The 21,496-nt window shown below is 53.5% G+C and overlaps 1 protein-coding gene and 1 non-coding gene across 4 annotated transcripts; both read left to right on the forward strand.

The window, feature by feature from the left end:
• Positions 1-1,393: 1,393 nt before the first annotated feature.
• NOP53 (NOP53 ribosome biogenesis factor) lies at positions 1,394-9,820 on the forward strand. 3 transcript variants are annotated; one of them, XM_065926408.1, is made up of 13 exons: positions 1,394-1,624; positions 2,056-2,120; positions 3,715-3,823; positions 4,426-4,625; positions 4,995-5,065; positions 6,159-6,254; positions 7,482-7,586; positions 7,667-7,867; positions 8,187-8,362; positions 8,574-8,640; positions 9,270-9,346; positions 9,442-9,523; positions 9,761-9,820. In XM_065926408.1, the coding sequence occupies exons 1-12, from the start codon at positions 1,401-1,403 to the stop codon at positions 9,500-9,502; spliced, it is 1,452 nt and encodes a 483-aa protein (XP_065782480.1). In that variant the 5' UTR covers positions 1,394-1,400; the 3' UTR covers positions 9,503-9,523; positions 9,761-9,820. The 3 variants fall into 3 exon arrangements, with proteins under 3 accessions (XP_065782480.1, XP_065782478.1, XP_065782479.1); XM_065926406.1 differs by having other exon boundaries at positions 9,442-9,498; XM_065926407.1 differs by having other exon boundaries at positions 9,442-9,820.
• On the forward strand, positions 8,679-8,788 carry LOC136162330 (small nucleolar RNA SNORD23). The gene has a single exon (XR_010662131.1). It is a non-coding gene; the product is annotated as a small nucleolar RNA SNORD23 (small nucleolar RNA).
• Positions 9,821-21,496: the final 11,676 nt, after the last annotated feature.

A 21,496-nucleotide genomic window follows, 5' to 3' on the forward strand; every position in this document is an offset into this window, starting at 1 on the left:
TTCTTATTTTACTTCTTTTAGCTGTTTAAGTTTGTAAGATGCAGAGAGGTTGGATCGAGTTTAAATGACTGTGCTGCCCCTTTTCACATCAAAGAATGGAGAACTACTGACAACGTAGGCCGCGCCTGGCTCTCCCATCTGCCTGTGTGGCTGGCAGGGAAGGAAAAGAACTTGCATGTTGGTGAAGGAGGAAGCTGGGTGGGACGACGGTGAAATCTAGAGTAAAAAGCTGGTCCAAGGTGTTCTGCAGGCTGTAAAATGCAGTTTAATCAGAGTGCCATTTTTTTGTTGTTGTTCAAATTATTTTAATTATTGAAATGCACAATTTTTTAATATGCAAATTAAAAGTTTTAAAACCTGAACCCGCTTCTCACACTGCCGCCACCCCCCGCCCCCCGCCCCTCCCAGTCCCAGGTGATGGGTAAACGGGTCTCCAGGGTCACAACCCGGGGGCCCGTCACCTTTCCCATGCCGGGTTCTGCGGTGTGAATCCCAGAGTGGTGTTTTCCCTCTCTGTGCGTTTATGAGGCTCTGGATCACTATGGATGCTTGCCAGGGCCCCAGGGCCTCTGAGCTTCCTTCCTTATTAGTAAACAGACTAGATTTGTTAATTATAAGATGAAGTCTCAAGGGGCAAGGCAGTAACAATAGCAAACGTTTAGCTCCATCTTAACGGCTTTGTATATATTACTTTGCTTAATCTCCAGAATAACCTATGAGGCAGAGGAACCAGTATTCTGAGCCTGCTATTCTAGGGTTCTAATATTTTATGTTGCTAACATTTGGCGTATGGCATGCATAACGTTCTGTGCTCCCAACCTCGACTTCTGAAAGCTCTTCAATTTCCAAGATTCTAGAATTGGAACATTGACAGGTCAAACGTTCTGAGATTGGAATGTGCCTTGTCCTGAATCTGTCCTGACAGTTTGTTTGTTTTGTTTTTGGCTGCACAGCAGGGCATGTGGGGTATCTTAAGTTCCCTGCTACGTCCCGTAGTGGAAGCGCAGAGTCTTAACCACAGGACAGCCAGGGAAGTCCCATCTAACTTTACTTTTTAAAGAAAACTACTTTTATTTTTTATCTTTTTTTTTAAACTAGACTTTTAAAAAATATTCAGCAAATTAAAACATTCAGATTAAAAAAGTAGGTTGTCGGGAAAGGTATTTCGCCTAGGGCTAGAACCCGGAACCTACCACCCGGGCCCAGCTCGAATCTGCAGGAGAGGGAGGAGCCATTTATCCTTTACCAAGATGGCAGCCTTCACGCCTCTTTGTGGCTCCAGCCACCCTACCAAGATGGCGGTCAACGGAAGTACGTCACGAGAAGGGGCAGGATTTAGGCGCGCGCATGCCCCAAACCGGAGTTCCGGGTGCCGGCGGCCTGGTTCTTTCTTTAACAAGATGGCGGCAGGAAGTAATGGTGGTGGTAGTGAGCAGTGCTCGAAAAGCGAGGCCGATACCGGCTTCTTGGGGCTGCGACCCACGTCAGTGGATCCAGCGCTGAGGAGACGGCGGCGAGGCCCAAGAAATAAGAAGCGAGGCTGGCGGCGGCTCGCTCAAGAGCCTCTGGGACTGGAGGTCGATCAGTTCTTGGAGGACGTGCGGCTGCAGGAGCGCACGAGCGGGTGCGTAGGGCCGGACTTCCGGCAGCAGGACCAGGTTGTGTGTGGACGGTTGGGAGGCCGTGCTGCCTGGGGGTAGTTCCGGCGGGCTGGGAGCGCCTGTTGGGGCACAGCCGTAGAAACCCAAGCAGGTGGCCCGGGGACTCTGGGCGAGAGGCTGGGAGACTTGATCAGGTTACCAGATACGAGACTCCCAGGTAAACCTCGAATAGTTTTCCTGATGTCAGTGCGTCCAGTGACCCACCGTAGTTTAGTGCGTTTTACGTATTAAATTCTGCAAATTGGACGGAGGGACGCCCACCTGAAGGGGACTCCAGGCGGTTAGTGCGTGGTTGAATGACCATCATAAGAAAACCTGGGCCTGAGAGGTTAAACCTGCTCCTTCCGCAGCCCCCTCCCATCTATGGCTGACATTCTGCATTTCCATCTCCCAGTGGCTTGATATCAGAGGCCCCCGATGAGAAACTTTTCTTCGTGGACACTGGCTTCAAGGATAAAGGTGAGGAAGGGTTTCAGTGGCGGTGTATGGCGATTAGTCGTTACCTAGGCCACCTTGGCCTCCAAAAAACGGCGTGGCTTGGATGGCAAACACCATCAGAAAAGGATCTCTGCTATAAACAAGAGGACCTGAAATGAGCAGAAAGCAAGCTAAAGACTAATCTAAATAACTCATTTTCTTTCTGAAGTTTCAGAGAGATCTCAGTGCCTGGAAAAGCAGCCAGTAGGGATCTGCCTTGATGAGTAGATAGGACATAATTTAGGAGGTCTCCGTTAATTTGCAGAAAAGCAAACTAAGGACTTGTAAGGAATCAGCCCTGTTTTAGTCAGTAAGATGTGCTTTAATGAGAACAAAAGGATCAAATCAATGAGTTGGTAAGAAACTTGTCTTGGCCTGCTTGCTCTAACTTGTCAAAATACAGGGTTGGGACCTGCTAAAACAAATGGAGGAGAAGCAAGTTAGGGTTTGCGTCAGTGAGTAATAGGGTTTACTCTCAATACCTAGAAAGATAACAAATAAGCGGCCTTCTTTAAGGAGAGGATAGAAAAACTAAGAGGTGCATTTTAATTGGAAAGCCAATAGCTGTAATAAGCAAAACACCAGGTTGCTGTCACAGGAGGGTACCTTTTGCGAGCAAGTATGAGATCAGTCAGGGGATCTGGTCTAAGGAAGATGAAGGGCCCTCTTTGGTGGGTGGGTGGAGTCTTTGAGCAGCTAAGAAAGGGTTATTAAAGAGGTTGGCTTTTACTGAAGGAAGATTTGTTCTGTGAACTGAAGGGTCAGGCAGGGAGCTGCCTTGGTGAACAGGCAAGGAAGTAGTTATAGATTCTTAGTTTTTTTTTTTAAACAATGACAGTGATTACATGCTTTCATGGGTGATCACTGCTGTTGGGATCTTGAAATGCAACAGACCCTTGAACAGTACAGGGGTTGTGATCAACTCCCTATTCTTGGTGTTCTATCTGTGGATTCCTGTAGTATTTAGTATTGAAGCAGATCTGGGTATGAGTTCAAATCCGTGTTGTTCAGTGGTCAGCTGTAATCATATCTTCACCTGACCCCTAGGGTAGGCATTAAACAATCTTGTTTTGGCCGCATAGGAGCAAAGTCACTTTCGTGAGGTTTCGTAGCAAATGGAAGGATACAGATTCTGTCCCAGTATGTTTTGCCCTGGAGTTCTTATTATGCTTTAGAAGTAAAGGCGGGAAATTACCCTGTGCTGAGAATCAATGGTCTTGGGTCCGTCCTGAGTCCAGCTCCCTGGGCCTCATGTGACCTCGTCACTTGCTTTATTTTTAGTGTTGAAGTTTCTGTGGCCACTTTCCTGCTGCCTCAGGAAGCCCCTTGTCTGCATGGCTGTGGGTCTGGGTCCCCAGCACAGGGCTGCCTCCAGCTGGCCCAGAAAATGGGTGTGGTGGGTGGTCACAGCTCGGGCCCCTTGGGCTCTGCCCTTGGGGCCTCTTTCCTCAGGTGGAAGCCTGGGGCCTGCAGGTCTGATGGCTCCAGTGGGTGGGGGGGAGGTGGGGTGGGAAGGGCAGGAAGTCCCTCTTGGGTAGTGAGGAGGCCTGAAGTGTTGACTCTCTGCCACCCCTAGAGCTGAACAGGAAGAGGACCAAAAGCCAGAAGAGGTCACTGCTTCTCAAGAAGCCCCTCCGGAGCGACCTCATCCTAGAGAACACCTCCAAGGTCCCTGCTCCCAAAGAGTGAGTGTCCCCTGACCCCCCTGACCCTCCTCCCCTCCCCCACCACCCCCAGGTCTGGCCTCATGCCTTTCTGTGGGGCCCCCACTCACTTCTTGGCCCTGAAGGAATTCTAGGGAAAGAGGGTGACAAGTGAAGGGTGCTGGTGGGGAAGATGGGGTTGGATTAGGGGCTTTGGAGGACAGACTAGAGGCAGCGAGGCTGGGGCTGGGCTGGGGCAGGCAAAGAAGAGCCTAGACCTTCCCAAGGGCTTTGGGGCCAGAGTGCAGGGCTAGGCGGGCGCCCCAGTCAGGAGCAGGGTCTGGCAGGGCTTAGTGACTGACCCTGAAGGAGTGGGAGGGGGCTGGGTGAGTGATGGGGTAGGGGATGGAGGGAGACTGAGGTTGGTTTTGAAGCGCTGTGTGAGGTCCCTGGGGACATGCCGGGCGAGGGCCCCCAGGTCTCAGCAGGGAGACAGGTGTGGGAGGCCGGCTCTGAAGCTGCTGGACCAAGTGAGGAGTAGGAGGGGCCTGAGGAGGCCCCTTAAGGAGGGAGGAGACACTGGGGGTGCCTGAGGGGCAGGGACCAATTCACCCACCGCTCCGTGCCGCTTCTCCCCCACCCAGCGTCCTCGCCCACCAGGTTCCCAACGCCAGGAAGCTCAAGCGGAAGGAGCAGCTATGGGAGAGGCTGGCGAAGCAGGGCAAGCTGCCCGGGGAGGTACGCAGGGCTCAGGCCCGGCTCCTCAACCCGCCAGCGGCCAGAGCCAAGCCTGGGCCCCACGACACCGTCCAGCGGCCCTTCTACGACCTCTGGGCCAAAGGCAGTGAGTGTCCCTGCGCCAGGCCCAGCGCTTTGGGTTGGGCAGTGATCTCGGGGGGGCACCCTGCGGGTGTCACTGAGGGTCTTCGGCATAGTCTGGTGTGTCGAAGTGGCTCCCTGTCCTCATTCCTGCTCTGCTTTCTGGAACGGGCTGATGCCTGTCCCTCGGCCTTGGGTCTTTTCTCCTTTCTGGACCCCGTTCACGTGCTCTCTTCCCTGGCGTTCGAAGCCCTTTGGGGTCTGAGAATCAGCCCTTCCTTGGCTATCTTTGCATAAGTACTTTGGTGCCATCTGTCTGAAGGGAGGAGGGCTAGGAGGGAGCCCCTGGGGACCACGTTGTTGCCCCAGCAGCCGCCCCTCGCTGCCTCCGCAGACCCTCTGGACCAGCCCTTGGAGGGCCAGGATGAGTTTTTCCTGGAGCAGACCAAGAAGAAAGGCGTGAAGGTGAGAGTTCATCAGCAGGGCGTCCTTGGAGCTAGGGGTCAGAGGATGGGGCCATAGAGATGCCATGTCAGAGCCCGAGCATCCTGGGACCATGAACGCACAGGCTGGAGCCAGGCCGCGAGTCCGCTGCCTCCGAGGGAGGTAGCAGAGTGGTGGGACGCTTTTTAGGGAGACGAGGGAAGACCGTCACAGGGAAATAAGATGCTGCGTGCAAATGGGTTGGAGTCTTGGGGTAGCTAGGGAGCCTTTGGAGATGGAAGGGCGGAGCCTCCCGGTGAGGGCAGGCCCATGGGGCTAGCTGGGAGGAGAAGGCAGCGGGGAGCCCAGTTCAGGCTGTGAGCTTTATCTCAAGTGCTTCTGCATAGGAGAGCGGCGGTGTCATGGGGTGCTCTGCGGAGGTGGGGTTGTGGTGGGGCAGGCACCCTGTCATGGAGAGGAATGGGGGGTGACCCAGGAGAAGTCCTCAGGCGGAAGCACCCAGCCTGGTGGGCAGTGGGGGCTGGGGAGGGGCAACCTGGTGACCCCCAGGCTTTCGCTGGGGTGGGAGCCAGCTGAGCAGGGAAACGGGGATCTGGCTGGGGAGGTTCTGCTCAGAGCTGAGCCGGTGCTCGGGTGCCCCGGGACCTGTTAGAGTGTCAGAGTGCCGTTCCCACGAGTAGGTTTCAGCTGAGCCGGGAACCATACGCCTTTATCACAGGCTCCTCAGGCCTGCTCTGAGGGTCTGTCGGCTCTTCGTCGGCTGTGCCCTCTGCTGACAGGGCCCCTCGTACCCTCTGCCCAACACAGCTGCCGATTTCAGTAGCGGCCTGATGACTGCTGCACGACTTTGCAAGTGTCCTCTACCACTTGGACGACAGGGACTCTTTTCAGGAAAGGCGAGCAGAGCCCCTGCTTGTCCTGGGGATGCTGTACCCGGGGTGCCAGCCCTTCTCTGCATCGTTCAGATGCCACAGGCCCCTCCCAGCTTGAAGGCTGTGGGCTGTGCTGAGGCCTCTGCTGCCTCCCGGACCCGCGGTCCCAGTGCTGGTGCCTGCGGGAGCTTGAGTCGTGGGACTCCTGGGCCTCACCCGTCCTTGGTCTTGTCTTCCTCCAGCGGCCGCAGCATCTGCACACCAGGCCCTCCCAGGCGCCTGCCGTGGAGGTGACGCCCGCGGGAGCCTCGTACAACCCAGCCTTTGAGGACCACCAGGTACACGGGCCGCCCCGCCAGGCCTCTCCTTGGTCAGCGCTTGGCCAGTGGGTCAGCATGTCCTCCCAGGGCTCACAGTTCTGTCGGGCAGACAGACCTGTTCCTGGACTATGATGTCCCACAGTGGCCAGGGCTGGGGGGGGGGGGGGGGGGGGGCGGGGCACGGAGGGAGCATCGGATCCAGCCGTGGGAATCAGGGAGGGCTTCTTGAAGGAGGAGGCATCAGCACTGAGGCTGGGGGCAGCTTGCTGTGGTAAGAAAGGATGGAGTGTTCCAGAGAGAGGGAGCAGCGTGTGTGAGAGCCCAGAGGTATGGGAGACCTTTCAGACATAAACACAAGAAGCCTTCAACTGTTAGCAACAAACCACGTGACCGTATGAGCCTTGGGGACTGGCAAAGGGAGTTTAGCGACAGGAGAAGCTGGTCGCGAGAGTCACTGTGTGCTTCATAGGTGTCTGTTAGGCACGGGTGTCACGGGCCAAGAGGACAATCCCCTGCCTTCGGGGAGCACAGATTTCCCAAGGGAAACCCAGGTCACCAGTGGACACTGGTGCTCCGTGAATGCCGTCCAGGGTCGTTTACTGGGAGATGGGTTCCTAGCCAGTGGGGCGGGAGCTGCGGCCCTCACCTGGGGAGTGGGGTCTCTGGGAGCAAACCCGTGCTGAACTCGCAGAGGACGAGGCTGCTTGCTAAGGCTGTTACTCACGGAGAGATCAGATGGTCTTTGTTTTTTTAAAAAAAATAATTGAGGTCTGGTTCCCAGGCGGTTGTGATTTGCCCGCTCGTAGGGCACAATTCAGTGGTGTGAGGTGTATCCAGAGATGTGCAGCCATCGCACAGTCAGTTTTATACCATTTCCCCCCGGAAAGAAGTCTCATGCCGGTCAGCCGTCACCCCCCCAGTGCCCTGTCTTCCTTGGCCTTGGACAGCCCCCGCTCCGCCCTGTCTTAGGAATTTCCGTGTACTGGGGGCTTCATGGGTGTGCAGCGTAGCAGTTTATAAAGAGCACACCGTCCTTGAAGAGAATGGTCAGAGCAGGTGTGAGGTTAAGGATTCGAAGCCCCTTGGATGTTGCAGGGAGGCCAGGGTTGGGAGGAGGGTCGGAGCCAGCGCAGGGTGCTGGATACCAGGGTGGGGGCGCAGGTGGGAGATGGGAGGCCCAGGTCTGTGACTCGGGGAGAGGCCCCCCAGATCTGGGTCTTCACCCGCATCCCCGCCCCCTCCCAGAACCTGCTCTGGGCGGCCCATGAGGTGGAACTGCAGCGGGAGAAGGCAGCTGAGAAGCTGGAGCGGCAGCTGGCCCTGCCGGCCTCGGAGCAGGCCGCCACCCAGGTGAGCGTAGACCCGCCAGCAGCCCGCCCGCCCCACCCGCCGGCCCCATGCTCAGCGCCTGACCCGCCCCCTCTCCCCAGGAGTCTGCCTTCCGGGAGATGTGCCAGGGGCTGCTGGAGGAGTCGGACGGGGAGGGCGAACCAGGCGAGGGCCAGGACGAGGGGCCCGAGGCTGGAGACCCGGCCGCAAGAGCGGAGGCCTCGCCCGCGCCCGGCCGCCCGGCTGCCCTGGAGAAGAAGACAGAGCAGCAGCGGCGGCGGGAGAAGGCCGCCCGGATGCTGGTGAGCACCGCGGGCCCAGGCCTGCCTCTCCGAGGCCCACAGCCTGTCTCTCAGGGCTGTTTGGGGTCCCTGAAGCCACTTGGTCAGCGGAGGACTAGTTCCCAACCTCCTCTCGGAGGACACAGTGGGGAACATTCTAGTCAAGCCCCGGCCCCCGTGGGGCTGATGTTTGGGGTGAAGCTGGGGAAGGGTGTGTGAGCCGTAGAGACATATGGGTGGGCTCAGGGAACAGTCACCGTGGAGACAGGCCTGTGACATGGCAGTGGGTGGCCAGGGCGGGTGGCGTCTGGCCGGGCCCCTGACCCCGCTGTCCCCGCAGAGGACGCAGCAGGCCGCGGTGCGGGCCGCCCGCCTCCGGCACCAGGAGCTCTTCAGGCTGCGCGGGATCAAGGCGCAGGTGGCGCGGCGGCTGGCGGAGCTGGCCCGGCGGCGGGAGCGGCGGCAGGCAAAGCGGCTAGCAGAGGCTGATAAGCCCCGGCGGCTGGGGCGGCTCAAGTGAGGCCCGGCCTGGGTACTCCCCGGGAGGCCGGGAGGGGTCCCCACCCCTTGGCGGGCGCTTTCCTACTTTTGCTCAGCCTGGGCTCCTCCCGGGAGACCCTCTTTCCCCAAAGCCCCAGGTTCTGTAACCCTCACTGCTGGGCCTGCTGTTCCTGGGAGCGGCCTTAGGCCCTGCTGACCTCCTGGACACCCTGCCCCATATCTCCAGGTACCAGGACCCCGACATCGACGTGCAGCTCAGCTCGGAGCTCTCTGACTCGCTCAGGACCCTGAAGGTACTTGTCCGGCTAGAGTGCTGGAGGGGAGACGCCTGTGCCCAGTGATGATACCCATCCTTGCTCCCCGTGTCCGCCAGGGACTGTGGGCGACATCACGGCTGCCCCAGGCGGGGCCGGTTGGGCTACTGCCTGGGGGCTGAGGGCACGGGGTCCCCCAGGGTGACGGGCTGGGTGATGCGATGGTCGGAGCCTGGGATCCTCAGAAGGTCTTTCCTCCTGGGCTGTGCCTGGTCCCCCAGCCCCACCCTCCATGTCTTCGGCCCCACAGGGGTCTCTCTAAAGCTCAGAGCAGAGTCTGTTCTTCCCTCGCTCAGAAGCTGCTGTGGCTCCCTGGTCCCCCCCACCCCCCCGGAAGCCCAGCTCCCCGCAAGGCCACGGGCCCTGTGTGGTCCTGCCGGACCCGCCCATTCCCACTTCTCCAGCCGCCTCTTCAGGGCTGGTCCGCGGGTCAGTACCTGTCACCCCACGAGCTCAGGAGCAGGCCGAGGCCCTGGTGTACACGAGGCCAGACTGGGTGCCTTGGCTCACGGGGGAACTGCAAGGCTGACCCCCACTGACCCCCGTGGAGAGGTCAGGGCCCAAGGGTTTCTGCCAGGCGCCCGCTGAGGCCTCTCCGTGTCTCGCAGCCTGAGGGCAACATCCTCCGTGACCGGTTCAAGAGCTTCCAGAGGAGGAACATGATCGAGCCTCGGGAGCGAGCCAAGTAAGAGCCGGCGCCACGGTGGGGGCGGGCATCCGGGACCTTCCCGCGAGGGATGGGCTGGTGGTTGGCTGACTGCTGTCTCCTCCCTCCTCCAGGTTCAAGCGCAAGTACAAAGTGAAACTGGTGGAGAAGCGGGCGTTCCGAGAGATCCAGTGAGTGGCTCCCCTCTCCCCAAGGGTCTCCAGCCAGTCCCAGGGCCCGTCCCAGACCCAGTCGCTGTGGCTGGGGTGGAGCAATGCTGCCTTGGCCAAGCCCAGGAGAGGCTTGGCCCGCCAGAGCCACCGGACCCCAGGATCGGGGCAGGGAGGGCGCCCCAGGGGACGTGGGAGGGCCACACTGGAAGAAGGGTGTCACGTGGACAAGGGTGTCGGGCCCCCTCCCCTGGCCCTCCCTCAGCCTCCCCTCTGTCCCCAGGTTGTAGCTGCTGAGACACGCCGGAGCCCCCACCCCCCAATAAAGCACCTTCTGACCAGCTCCTTGGGCCTCGCTGCGTGTGACTCATGACTCGTCTCCCTCCTGGGGGCAGCTGTCCCCCTGCCCGCCCCGTTTAGCACACAGGGATGTGGGTGCAGGACCGTCGTCTCCACTGGGGCCCGGTGGGAAGCTAGGGCGGGGCCCGGCCGGCAGAGGCAAGGGCAGAGGAGGCAGGCCTGCGGAGTGGGCGGCTGCGCTTGGGTTTCTGACGCGGGGCGTGGCCATCCAGTGGTGGGGAGGCAGACCTTGACGGCACCCCCATCACAGGCCGGAGCAGCAGCTGACGTTTGCCACCTGCCTGTCCCGCCTTGTCCAGCCACCAGTCAGGAGGGCAGGAATGCCCTCCTTTTAAAAGTGGGGAAACTGATGGGCATTGGTAGGGGTTAATCCTCTCGCCTTCCCCTCCACTGTAAAGGACTTTTTCAAATCTATTCTACAAGTAGTAAAGCGTTGTGGTCTCATTGTAAGTCGTCACTGTGGTTCATAAAAGTACCAGAGAACGGGTGAATTTTCGCCCTTGACCTTTGCTGTCCATTCCAAACCCCTTTGCACAGGTAGCTAGCTGTCTCTGCAGTTTGCTGTGAATGGCTCCATCATGTACCCTGTGTGAGTCTATTAAATTATGTACAGGGGCATCAGAAAGTAGAAGTCCTTTCATTTTTCTGCATTTTGGATAGGATCATATTATGTGGTTCTATAATTTGCCCTATACGCATGTTGGGGAATTTTTTCCTGCATCTGTGTAGGCTGCATCTTTAGTCTTTCACAGCTGCATAGAATTCCACTCACCCAGCCCCATATCACTCCTGGTGAAGCTGGAAGGGGATACCTGTGTACCTGTGCCTTTTCAGATGAGCTTATAGGACAAGTGCCTGCAAGTGGATCTCTGGGCTGCAGGGATAGTACCTAAAGGGTTGTTTGGATTCAGCCAAATTGCTGTGAGTGGGCTGTGCTGAAGTTTGCCCTCCAACAGCCGAGGAGCCCCCTTGCTTGCTCATAGCTCCATTACTGAATGGTCTCATGAATTTTCAGTTTATTGTGATTACCAGTGAGGTTGAATATCTTTTCAAATGATCACTGGCAATTTCTTCCATGTCTCTCCAAACCTTTGGACTGTCTTCCTCTTGGACTGTTGTTTATTTGTAGTTAGCTGCTTGTTTATTAGGGATCTGAAGACTATCATACATGTTACAGACATTTCTCCCAGGCTCTTCATTTTGACATGCATGGTATCTTGCCAGAAATGTTTATTGCTTTTTGGTTTTCCTTTAGTCTTCCTCTCTTGTTGTTTTTTTTTTTTTTTTAAAACCACAGACTTAAGGCAGGTTGCTCCAGGACAAGATGCTTATAAAAATAGAGCAGGCAATTTATAAAACAAATGGCTGAAGGGAGAGACTAACGTCAGAGCCTCCTCCTTCCCCCCCACATCATGATTTAAGGGACTGTTTCTGCTGTTCCTCCCCTTCTGCCATCTTAAAAATAGAAAAGACTGTTGTACAGACAAGAAAACAACTCTTGTGCGTATATGCAGTAGGGGTCAGAAGAGGGTAAGTTGAAGTGAAAGCAAAAGCCACGTCTAGTAAAGCCTTAAGCCCCAGCCTTTTGACCCAGTAAGTCTATCCTGGGGAGCGAGTCTGAAGGAAGCTAAACTGCTGGAAGAAGGGAGGAGATTGTTAATGTCCATAGATGGCCAGCAGAGCATCTGCCAGATCCTGGGACACCTTCGGGGTGCGGTGGTCCCAGCTACCCCAGAGCAAATGCTGAGTCGTCAGGAAGTGCTGTTTAATGGCCCCAAGTCCTGAGTCCTGAGTCCTCAGGAATGTGTGTGTGCCTGTGCAAAAAAAAACAACCAGGGTCGGCCGGGAAGACATTTGTGGGTTTTCCTGCACATGAATTACATTTTCACTTCTGGTTTTTACATTAAAAGAAAAGAAAATGCTGAACTCTAGTTAAATGATTTGCAAGCTGCAATGACAGCCCTGTGATCTGCAACTCCTTTTGAAAAGAATAAAATAGTAAAGGGGGGTGGGGGACAGATTAGGGAGGGATAGATATCTAGATTCGACATCAAACAAGCTCAGGGAAATGTGATGGTAGAATCTAGGTGGCAGTCCCGGGAAAACTCGCTTGCCTTTACTGTCTGAAAATCTTCCTAATAATTACTGGGAAAAAATACATTAGGATTTAGCATGATGGTGAAGCTTAGGTTCGAGGCCAGTTACTTGCACTAGTCCCTTTCAAGGTCCTACACCTCCTTTTGAACTTGTAACTTGCTATTTTTCCTACAGTGAGTCCCCCCAGTTGTAAAAAGCTTCCAGCACCACAGAAACTGTATCTGCCTGATTGTGGTATAAAAATGGAATTAACCCACCAGCTGGGTGCTGACTGAATAAACGATAGTATACTGATACTGCAGAGGGACCGTGAGTTGGCCTTCTAAAGCTTTAGCTACTAGGGACTTCTCTCCATCCTTTCCCACTACTGTACTGGTGGTTTGGTAAGTTAGATTCCGCGCTGCCACTGCAGGGGGCGTGGTTTCGATCCCGGGTCAGGGAACTAGATCCCACGTGCTATAGTTTGCATGCTGCAACTAAGACCCAGTGTGGCAAAAAAAAAAAAAAAGAAAAAAACAACCCACCTGTAGGCAGCAGCCTTAAATTGTGGTTAGGAGGGTGGACTTGGGAGCCAGCTTCTGATTTCAAATCCCAGCTCCATTACCTACTAGCTGTGTGACCTCATGAAGGTTACTTCACCTCTTTGTGTCGAGTCCCTGTCTGCAAGTGTGGGTTATTCCAAGGATGGAATCTGTACATAAGAGTGCTTAGAAAAAGGGCCTGGGACAGAGTAAGCCCTAGAGGAGTCTTGGTTATTATAATAATGTTAGGGAAAACGAAAATGGTTGGGGGAAAAAAAAGTATGGAAACTTGTAATCTGTGCCAAAAACTCCTCATACATGTTCTTACCTTTTGACCCACTGATTGCACTCTTGGGAACATGCTCGAAGGAAACAACCGGAAATTTGGGGGAAAAAACATAATGTAGAGACAGGTTGGTCAGAGGGCTGTGCAGAATGGAAGGAAGCGTGGTAATGGCTATGGGGCGGGCAGGCCCCTCGGGGGAGGGAGGCCGTCACCCAGGGTCGGAAGCCTGTGTGATAACCGGAATGCGCTTGTGTTCTGCTCTTTGTGGAATAAAGCAAACAGGATCTGCCCGCATCCACGCTGCGGTTCACTGAACTAACCCCAGAGTCTCTTGGGGGACTCTCTTGGGGGAATTTCAGGAGATTCTTTTTTCTTCTTAAGACTTTTCCCAGCTTTTCCACATTTTTTTTTTTTTCAAAAGGATTTCAGATTGTGGACAGAGATGCCTCGATGGATGCAAAGATGTCAGCCATTGTGCTATTTGGAAAACTGGAAACAGAAACAGTTGAAATTAGAAACTGACTCTAAATGTAGACAATAGAAACGGGTCTTTACAAGTCGGATGTCTACACAACAGGATATTTCATCACCATTTAAGAGAACACCATCTTTGGGGAGAATTTTTAATGATCAGGGGAATACACTTAAGGTCTAAGAGAACTGTTAAAATAGGGAAAGGAGGGATTTCCCTGGTGGCCCAGTGGCAAAGACTCCAGGCTCTCAGTTCAGGAGTCTTGGGTTCGATCCCTGGTCAGGGAACTAGTTCCCACATGCTGCAGTTAAGATCTGGCAGAGCCAAATAAGTAATAAATGTTAAAAAAAAAAATAAAATAAAATAGGGAAAGGAAACAGTATGACTCTGACCAGTTTATTAATTTTTACAATATTTGTATTTAGCTGCACAGGGTCTTAGTTGCGGCATGTGGGATCTAGTTCCCTAACCAGGGTTGGAACCGGGGACCCCTGCATCGGAGAGCAGAGTCTTAGACCACCAGGGAAGTCTTCCTAGTTCTTCTAAGGATAAAGGTTAGATTAGGGTGTGTTTTACCACAGTTAAAACACATAACTCCCATCGCCATTCTTTCCTGTACGAAATGATGACTTTCCTGTAAGAAAAGATCATTGTATCTGTGAATGTACCAAATGCCACTGAATCCTACAGCCTAAGATGGTTAATTTTATGTGATGTGAATTTAACCTCGATTTTTTAATGAAGGAAAAAACCCACAACCGCCCCTCCCCAAAAGAAAAAAAAAACTTCTGAAGAGGCAGTGTGTCGGTCGTGTTCCCGGAAAGCAAGGAGCGCAGTGTAGTTGGAGCGTCGTGAGGAGGGTGTAAGATAGAAGGTAAGAGGGAGGAACATCAGTCTCTGCTCCGCGACGCTGACTGTGGGTGATGAAGCCAGGCGTGAGCGGCCGCTGGTTGCGGACCGGCGCCCCCTGGCGGCCGTGTGGGGAACAGACAAAGAAAGCAAGGCCTCCCTGAGTCCGGCCCGGAGGTGGTGGCCGCTCCATCAGCGCCAGCAGGTCGGGGTGCAGAGGGGTGGGTGCATCCAGGATACATTTTGAGAGTGAAGCCACCATCAATGGCTGACCTACAAAGAAAAAAGCCAATGGGCTCCAAGTTATTTTGCCTGGTCTGGAGTTGTCATTTCAAGATGGGGGCAGACGGGACAAAGAGGTGCGCAGAGGTGGGGTGGGCAAATCAGGAGTTCAGATTGCTGGTGCCCGTTCGATGCCCAATTGGCTGTGTCGAGTAGGCAGTTGGATGTAAAAACCTAGCATTCAGGGGCTAGAAATACGCATTTGGAATCTGCATTAATTATATCCCATACCCATGAAAAATGCCCAATCTCTCCCCACTTAGGGCTGTGCTTCGTCGCTCAGTCGTGTCCGACTGTTTGAGACCCCCCAAGGACTGCAACGCGCCAGGCTCCTCTGTCCATGGGGATTCTCCAGGCAAGAACACTGGAGTGGGTTACCCTGCCCTCCTTCAGGGGATCTTCCCAACCCAGGGGTAGAACCCAGGTCTCCCACATTGCAGGCGGATTCTGTTACCGACTGAGCCACCTGGGGAGCCCAAGAATACTGGAGTGGATAGCCGACCCCTTGTCCAGAGGACCTTCCTGACCCAGGAATCGAACTGGGGTTTCCTGCACTGCAGGCGGATTCTTCATCAGCTGAGCTACCGGAGAAGCCCCAAAACATTGCAGCTAGCAGAGAATGGTTTCGATCCATCGACCTCTGGGTTATGGGCCCAGCACGCTTCCGCTGCACCACTCTGCTCACAGTGCAATAGAATTTAAATTTCATAAAGCAATTCCTGGCAGCCCACACACAATGGAACAGCGAACAGCATGGTGTAGTTTGCATTTTAGACTTTTTCTTTCAGGCACCGCCCCCTCTCCATCTGGGTCTGACCCAGGGTTTTCAGTTGAGTCAGGGTCTCCAAACCACTCCCGGGTTCAGCGACTTGCTAGGAGGTCTTACAGGAGTCAATATAGAGTTGATACAGTATAGTCAATACTGTGGAGATGTAGTAGGACACGCAGCGGATCAAAGGGGAGAGTCCCGGGGAATCCACAGGCGAGCCTCCTGCCTCTGGCTCCTCCCAGCAGGGCTGCCCCAGCACGTTTCCCTAGCAACAAAAATGCGACCACGTGCATTCGACGTTTCCGCGCAGAAAAGCGCGTTAGAGACTCAGGACCCACCCAAGAATTTGGGGGAGGCTGTTCACGTAGGCACAGTCTACCCAGCATGTACGTAAATTCCAGACTTCCAGAATGGAAGCAGACACCAGGAGCATAAACCATACTGCTTGTGCAGTCTAGGCAGAGTGAGCGGTTCGTAACTTCAGGAAAGTTTAGGGTTAGGGGAGGGAAATGCTTATCAGTTTCCCTGATACACGGGGAGGGCGGATCTTGCCTGCAGTCCTTTCTAACGCTAGTAATTGTTTCTGGCGCTCCAGTCGCGCCCACCTCCCACCCCTTGACGCCTGCTGTCAGGCTATCTGTATCTCTCCACTAGCAGTGATGGATTTGAACGAGACAAGAAGCCAGATAAGAAAAAGAAAGCCTAAGTCCCCAAAGCAGAGCTAAAACCATTAATCTTCTTTAAGAAAATATAGGCTCATGGGTTAAGAATCGTCCACCAAAGCAGGAGACACACAAGAGGAGGGTCTGATCCCTGGGTTGGGGGGAGAACCCCTGGAGGAAGACAATGTCAACCCACTCCAGTATTCTCGCCTGAAAAATCCCATGGACAGAGGAGACAGGCGGGCTACAGTCCACAGGGTCGCAAAAAGAGTCAGACACGACTGAGCGTGTACATAGGTTTGATATGAACACCTTATATAGCCACAAATCATGAAGTATAATTAAAGAAAAAAGTACCTTGGACTTCATCAAAATGAAAATCTTTTGCTCTTCAAAAGACACTGTTGCAAAAGTGAATAGGCAAGCCACAGACTGGGAAAATATTTCCAAGACAGATATCTGACAAAAAAACTTATATCTGGAATCTATAAAGAATTCTTACAATCTAATAAGAAGACAAATAGCTCAATAAAAAATGGGCCAAAGATTTGAGGCAGTAGACACTTCATCAGAAAAGACTGGCAACTAAGGGCATGGAAAGTCTTCATTAACCTTTAGGGAAATGCAATTTTAATTTTTAAAGCATTTCTTTTTTTAAAAAAATTTATTTATTTGACTGCACCGAGTCTTAGTTGCACTTGCAGGTCTTTGATCTTCACTGTGGCAGGCGGGATCTTTGGTTGTGGCAGGTGAGCTGTTATGTGGCATACGGAATTCCTGACCAGGGATGGAAAACAGGCCCCCTATATTGGGAGCTCAAAATCATAGGCACCGAACCACCAGAAAAGTTCCGACAAACGCAAAGTTAACACAATGAGATAGTTCCCCAGGCCCGTTGGAATGTTGAAATGAAAAAAAAAAAACTGAGTCTTCCAAATACTGGTGAGGGTTAGGATGGGGATGAAGCAACCAGAGCTCTGGCACCCGGCTTGTGGGAATATGAAATGTTACAACCTCTACGGACAACAGTTTGGCAGTTTCCTTAAAAAATGAACCATATACCCCTCTGTGATCCAGGAATTTCACACCTACGTATTTGTGTCAGACAGAGGAAAGCCTACGGCCGTGCAAAGACGTGTGTAATGAAAGTACAGAGCAGCTTTGTTTGTGAAAAGCCAGGGGAGCTTGCTGGGCTTCCCAGGTGGTTCAAGGGGTCAAGAATCTGCCTGCCAGTGCAGGAGACGCATGACACAGATTCAGTCCCTAGGTCTGGACGATCCCCTGGAGAAGGAAATAGCAACCACTCTGGTGTTCTTGCCTGGAGAATCCCATGAACTGGGATTTTAGAGGAGCCTGGCGGGCTACAGTCCATCAGGGTGGCAGAGAGTCGGACACGACTGAGCGACTAATACTCCAGGCCGTGGGACAAGCTCCAGGCTGGGGCAGCCAGCACCATGTGGGGAGCGGGGTGAACCCCCCAAGGCCACCCAGCCAGGTGTGGCTCTTGGGACCTGCGGGTCCCCGGTCAGCATCCCCAGGGAAGGCGGAGTGTGGGGAGGAGTGAGGGGTAACCCCCGATGGCAAGGGGCACCCCGAGATCACTGTGCCCCCCCGCTCCCCTGATAGAGGGCTTCTCCCACCCCCGCCTGGGCTCCTGGTCCCTCGGCTCCCGTTGCCGCCCCTGGCTGCCTGCTCCTGCGTGTGCAACACGTCGGGGCTGCTGGCAAAGACGCAGGTGGGGTGCAGCATGATGCCCCGCTTGGCCCGGGTGTGGAAGATCCTGCTCTTCCCGCTGCCAAGTTCCCACCTCTGTGTGGCAGAAGTCTCCTCCTCCAGGAAGCCCTCCCTGACACAGAGCCTCGGGTAGCATCTTCCCTGGGACAGGGACGAGGCAGAGGCTGGATCTCCTGGCTTTTCAGACGTCCAGGCCTCCTTCACCCCCTTGGAGCTTTCAGCATCAGTCGCTCAGTTGTGTCCGATTCTTTGTGACCTCATGGACTGTAACCCGCCAGGCTCCTCTGTCCTTGGGATTCTCTAGGCAAGAATACTGGAGTGGGTAGCCATTCCCTTTTCCAGGGGACTTTTGGACTCAGGCATCGAAACCGCGTCTGCAGCATCGCAGGCATATTCTTTACGGTGTGAGTCACCAGGGAAGCTTTCAAGGTCCCTGACAAGTCCCCACCCCGCTTTTATCCATCATGCTGGCAGGAAGCTGGTTCAGAGCACAGGTTCCACAGTCAGACAAGGCCTGGTGTGACCTCAGCCAAGTGCCTCAGTTTGCCCATCTGTAAAATGGGATGATCACAGTTCCTGCCTTTTAGGGCCCAAAGGAGGATTTTATGTCATTGTATATTCAAGGGCTGGCTGCCCTTATTAATAACAGAGCTGCCTTCCCTGATCTGTTTATGAAACTCCCCACCATCCTTCCTGGCTTTATTTTTCTTCCCAGCACTCGCGACAGCCTCTCGAAATCCCTGTTTATTTCTGTTTTCCTGTGTCTGTCTCCTTGAACATAACGTTGAGTCCCAGAAGGCAGGGACCATGTCTGCTCACTGTGTGACCCCGGGCCTGCGGAGCTCGGGTGTGGGTCACTGTGAGGCTGTGGGTGGGAGCCTTGCGCCGTGTAATTGGGCTGCAGTGTCTCTGCCTGACTGTGTCCCTGGGGTGGTGTGTGGTTGTGCGATGGTGTTCAAGTCCAGACGCATCCCAGGGAGAGTCGGGCTGGCTTATTGGGTTAGTTAATGTGTGTGTGTGTGTGGTTGTACAGTTGTGTGCCGGAGTCTGCCTCCCAGGGTAGCACTGTGGTTGTATGGTCTCATTGTGTGTCTTGCCCCTGCCATGGTGACGTGTGTTGTTGCATCACTGTGTAATTGTGTGCCTTTGTCTCTTGGGAGCAGGTGGAGCTGTCTGTTGCTGTCTGCGTACGTCGGGGGGCATTAATGATCCTGCGTGTGTGTGCAGCTGTGCGGTTGTGTATCAGCGTCCGTGACCAAATCCAGCGGTGTTGCTCTATATATAATCATGTGTCCCCGTGGGCAGGATCTCAGGGTGGGCTGTTGTGGCTCTGGCTGGATATGGGCGTGTTGTGTCGTTGTGCGTCCAGGGTACAGTTGTGTGTTCTGCCGCATGGCCGAGGAGAGGTGGCAGTCATTGTGAGTTGTGCGATTGGAGGTGTTCATGCTGTGATCCCGCTGGGTATGGGCTGGGCTGTTGTGTGTTGAGAGTTAGTGTGTTTTTGTGTCGTTGTGTAGCAGAAGAGAGGCGCGTGCTGTGTTGCGTCTCCGGTTGGGCTGTGGTTTGTCTGGATGTGCAGTGCTTTAGCCAGATGGGGGTGAGAGCCGTGTGTTACCATTTGTGTGTGTGTGTGTACACGTGTGTGTGTGAGGGAGAGTTAGCAAGCAAGGAATGGTTTCCCAGCCCCAGAACCATGACTAATGCCTCCAGCCTCCCCCACGTCTTGGCGACAGAGACCTCTTTGTTCTCAGTGGCAGAGAGGGGGTGCTTCATTCTTCAGGCCCCTGGCGAATTCTCAGCCTTAAGTCCGGTCAACAGAACAGCCTCTGGGCACTTGCCGTGTGCCCAGCCACTTGCTGTGTGTTTGAGAATGTCAGACTGGGGACAACCAGAGTGGTTGGGGTGGTGATACGGCAGCCCTACAGGGACCCTGGCCAGCCTGAGGGGTGTGGGTGGGCTTCCTTGAGGACAGCATTGTTAGAAGATAATTCTGGGGAGAAAAGACTTGGGGAAGAGACTTCGGGGAAACCAAGACTCATACAGATCTAAAAGTGAACACGTGTTAAAGATTTCATTTAACACTGTGAAGTGTTACAACTGGTTCAGAGGAGACTCAAGGAACAGACACACTGACTTCCCTAGAAGTCCAGTGGTTAAGACTCCGCACCTCTGGTGCAGGGTTGCAGGTTCAATTCCTGGATGGGTGTGGCCAAAAAATAAAAAGTTAAAAAAAAATGGACGCATTTATAGATCAGAGATAGTGAATCAAAAATGCAAGTAGAGGCAAGATATCGGGCGGGGGGGGCTTATGGTCTCAAAATTTGTGTTTCCCCCAAATTCATATGTTGAAACTCTGTTCCCAAAAGGTGATGGTATGAGGAGGTGGGGTCTTTGGGAAGTGCTGAAGTCATGAAGGTGGAGCCCTTGTGAGTGGGATTAGTGCCCTTAGAAAACAGGCTCCAGGGAGATCCCCAGTCCCTTCCACCTGGTGAGGTCACAGTGAGAAGGTGCCAGCTATGAACCACGAGAAGGCCCTCCTTCAACCATGCTGGCAGCTTGATCTTGGACTTCCCAGCCTCTGTAACTGGGAGCAATACATATCTGTTGTTTATAAGCATATAGCCTGTAGTATTCTGGTCATAGCAACCCAAATGGACTAAGGGAGGTAGGGTTTTCCTTCCAGACAGAATTTATGTGCATACCTCTACAGAAGATTTATCGTGGGATTTCCCTGGTGATCCAGTGGTTGAGACCCTGAGCTTCCAATGCAGGGGGCGCGAGTTCCATCCTGGTTGGAAGACTAAGATCCCACAAGTTGCATGGCACGGCAACACCCCCCCCCCAAAAAAATAAAAAAAAAACACGAACAAGCAAACAAAAACAGAAGATATATCTTGTGTTGCCATCACTTACCTACAGTTTATGGAGTTGTAAAACAGACCCCATAGAATCAGGTAACTCTGAATGATTGGTTACATTTTGAATTATCTCCCACCCAGAATTCATCTGTGAAGTCCTAACCCCCAGCAGCTCAGAATGTGACCTTGTTTGGAAATAGGGTTGTTGCAGATGTAATGAGTGAAGAGGAGGTCATTTGGCATAGGGCGGGCCCTAACCTAAAATAACCGGGTCCTTACAAACTGGGGAAACAGACCCAGACATTCGCACTGGGAGAGTGTCATATGAACGTGCAGGCAGAAACTGGGTGATGCGCTTATAAGCCAAGGAATACCAAAGACTGCCAATCAAACACCAGAAGCTAGGGGAGAAGCAGGAACAGATTATTTCTCACAGCATTCAGGAGAAAACAATCCTGCTGACACCTTGATTGCTGACTTCCGGCCTCTAGAACCATGAGATAAATGTGGTTTAAGCCACTTGGTTTCTGGTGCTTAGGGATGACAGTGATGATTAGCAAACTCAGTCCAGTAGTCATGTACGGATGTGAGAGTTGGACCATAAAGAAGGCTGAGTGCCAAAAGATCGATGCTTTCGAACTGTGGTGCTTGAGAAGACTCTTGAGAGTCTCTTGAACAGCAATGAAATCAAACCAGTCAGTCCTAAAGGAAATCAACCCTGAATATTCATTAGAAGGACTGATGCTGAAGCTGAAACTCCAATACTTTGGCCACCTGATGTGAAGACCTGACTCATTGGAAAAGACCCTGATGCTGGGAAAGATTGAAGGCAGGAGGAGAAGGGGGAGACAGAGGACCAGATGGTTGGATGGCATCACCTACTTGATGCACATGAGTTTGAGCAAATTCCAGGAGATGGTGAAGGACAGGAAAGCCTTGTGTGCTGCAGCCCATGGGATCTCAAAGAGTGACCATATAACTTAGCAATTGAACAACAGCAACAGATGTATTAATAATATGGAGAAGGCAGTTTACCGAGACACAAAAATTCTCCTACAATATGTTGGAACTGATTCCTGGAGGATGAGCAGGATCAGGCAGCAGGGAAGGGTAGAAATAGCTGTGCAAA

This window comes from Muntiacus reevesi, chromosome 2 (genome assembly GCF_963930625.1).
Source record: "Muntiacus reevesi chromosome 2, mMunRee1.1, whole genome shotgun sequence".
Lineage (NCBI taxonomy): Eukaryota > Metazoa > Chordata > Mammalia > Artiodactyla > Cervidae > Muntiacus > Muntiacus reevesi.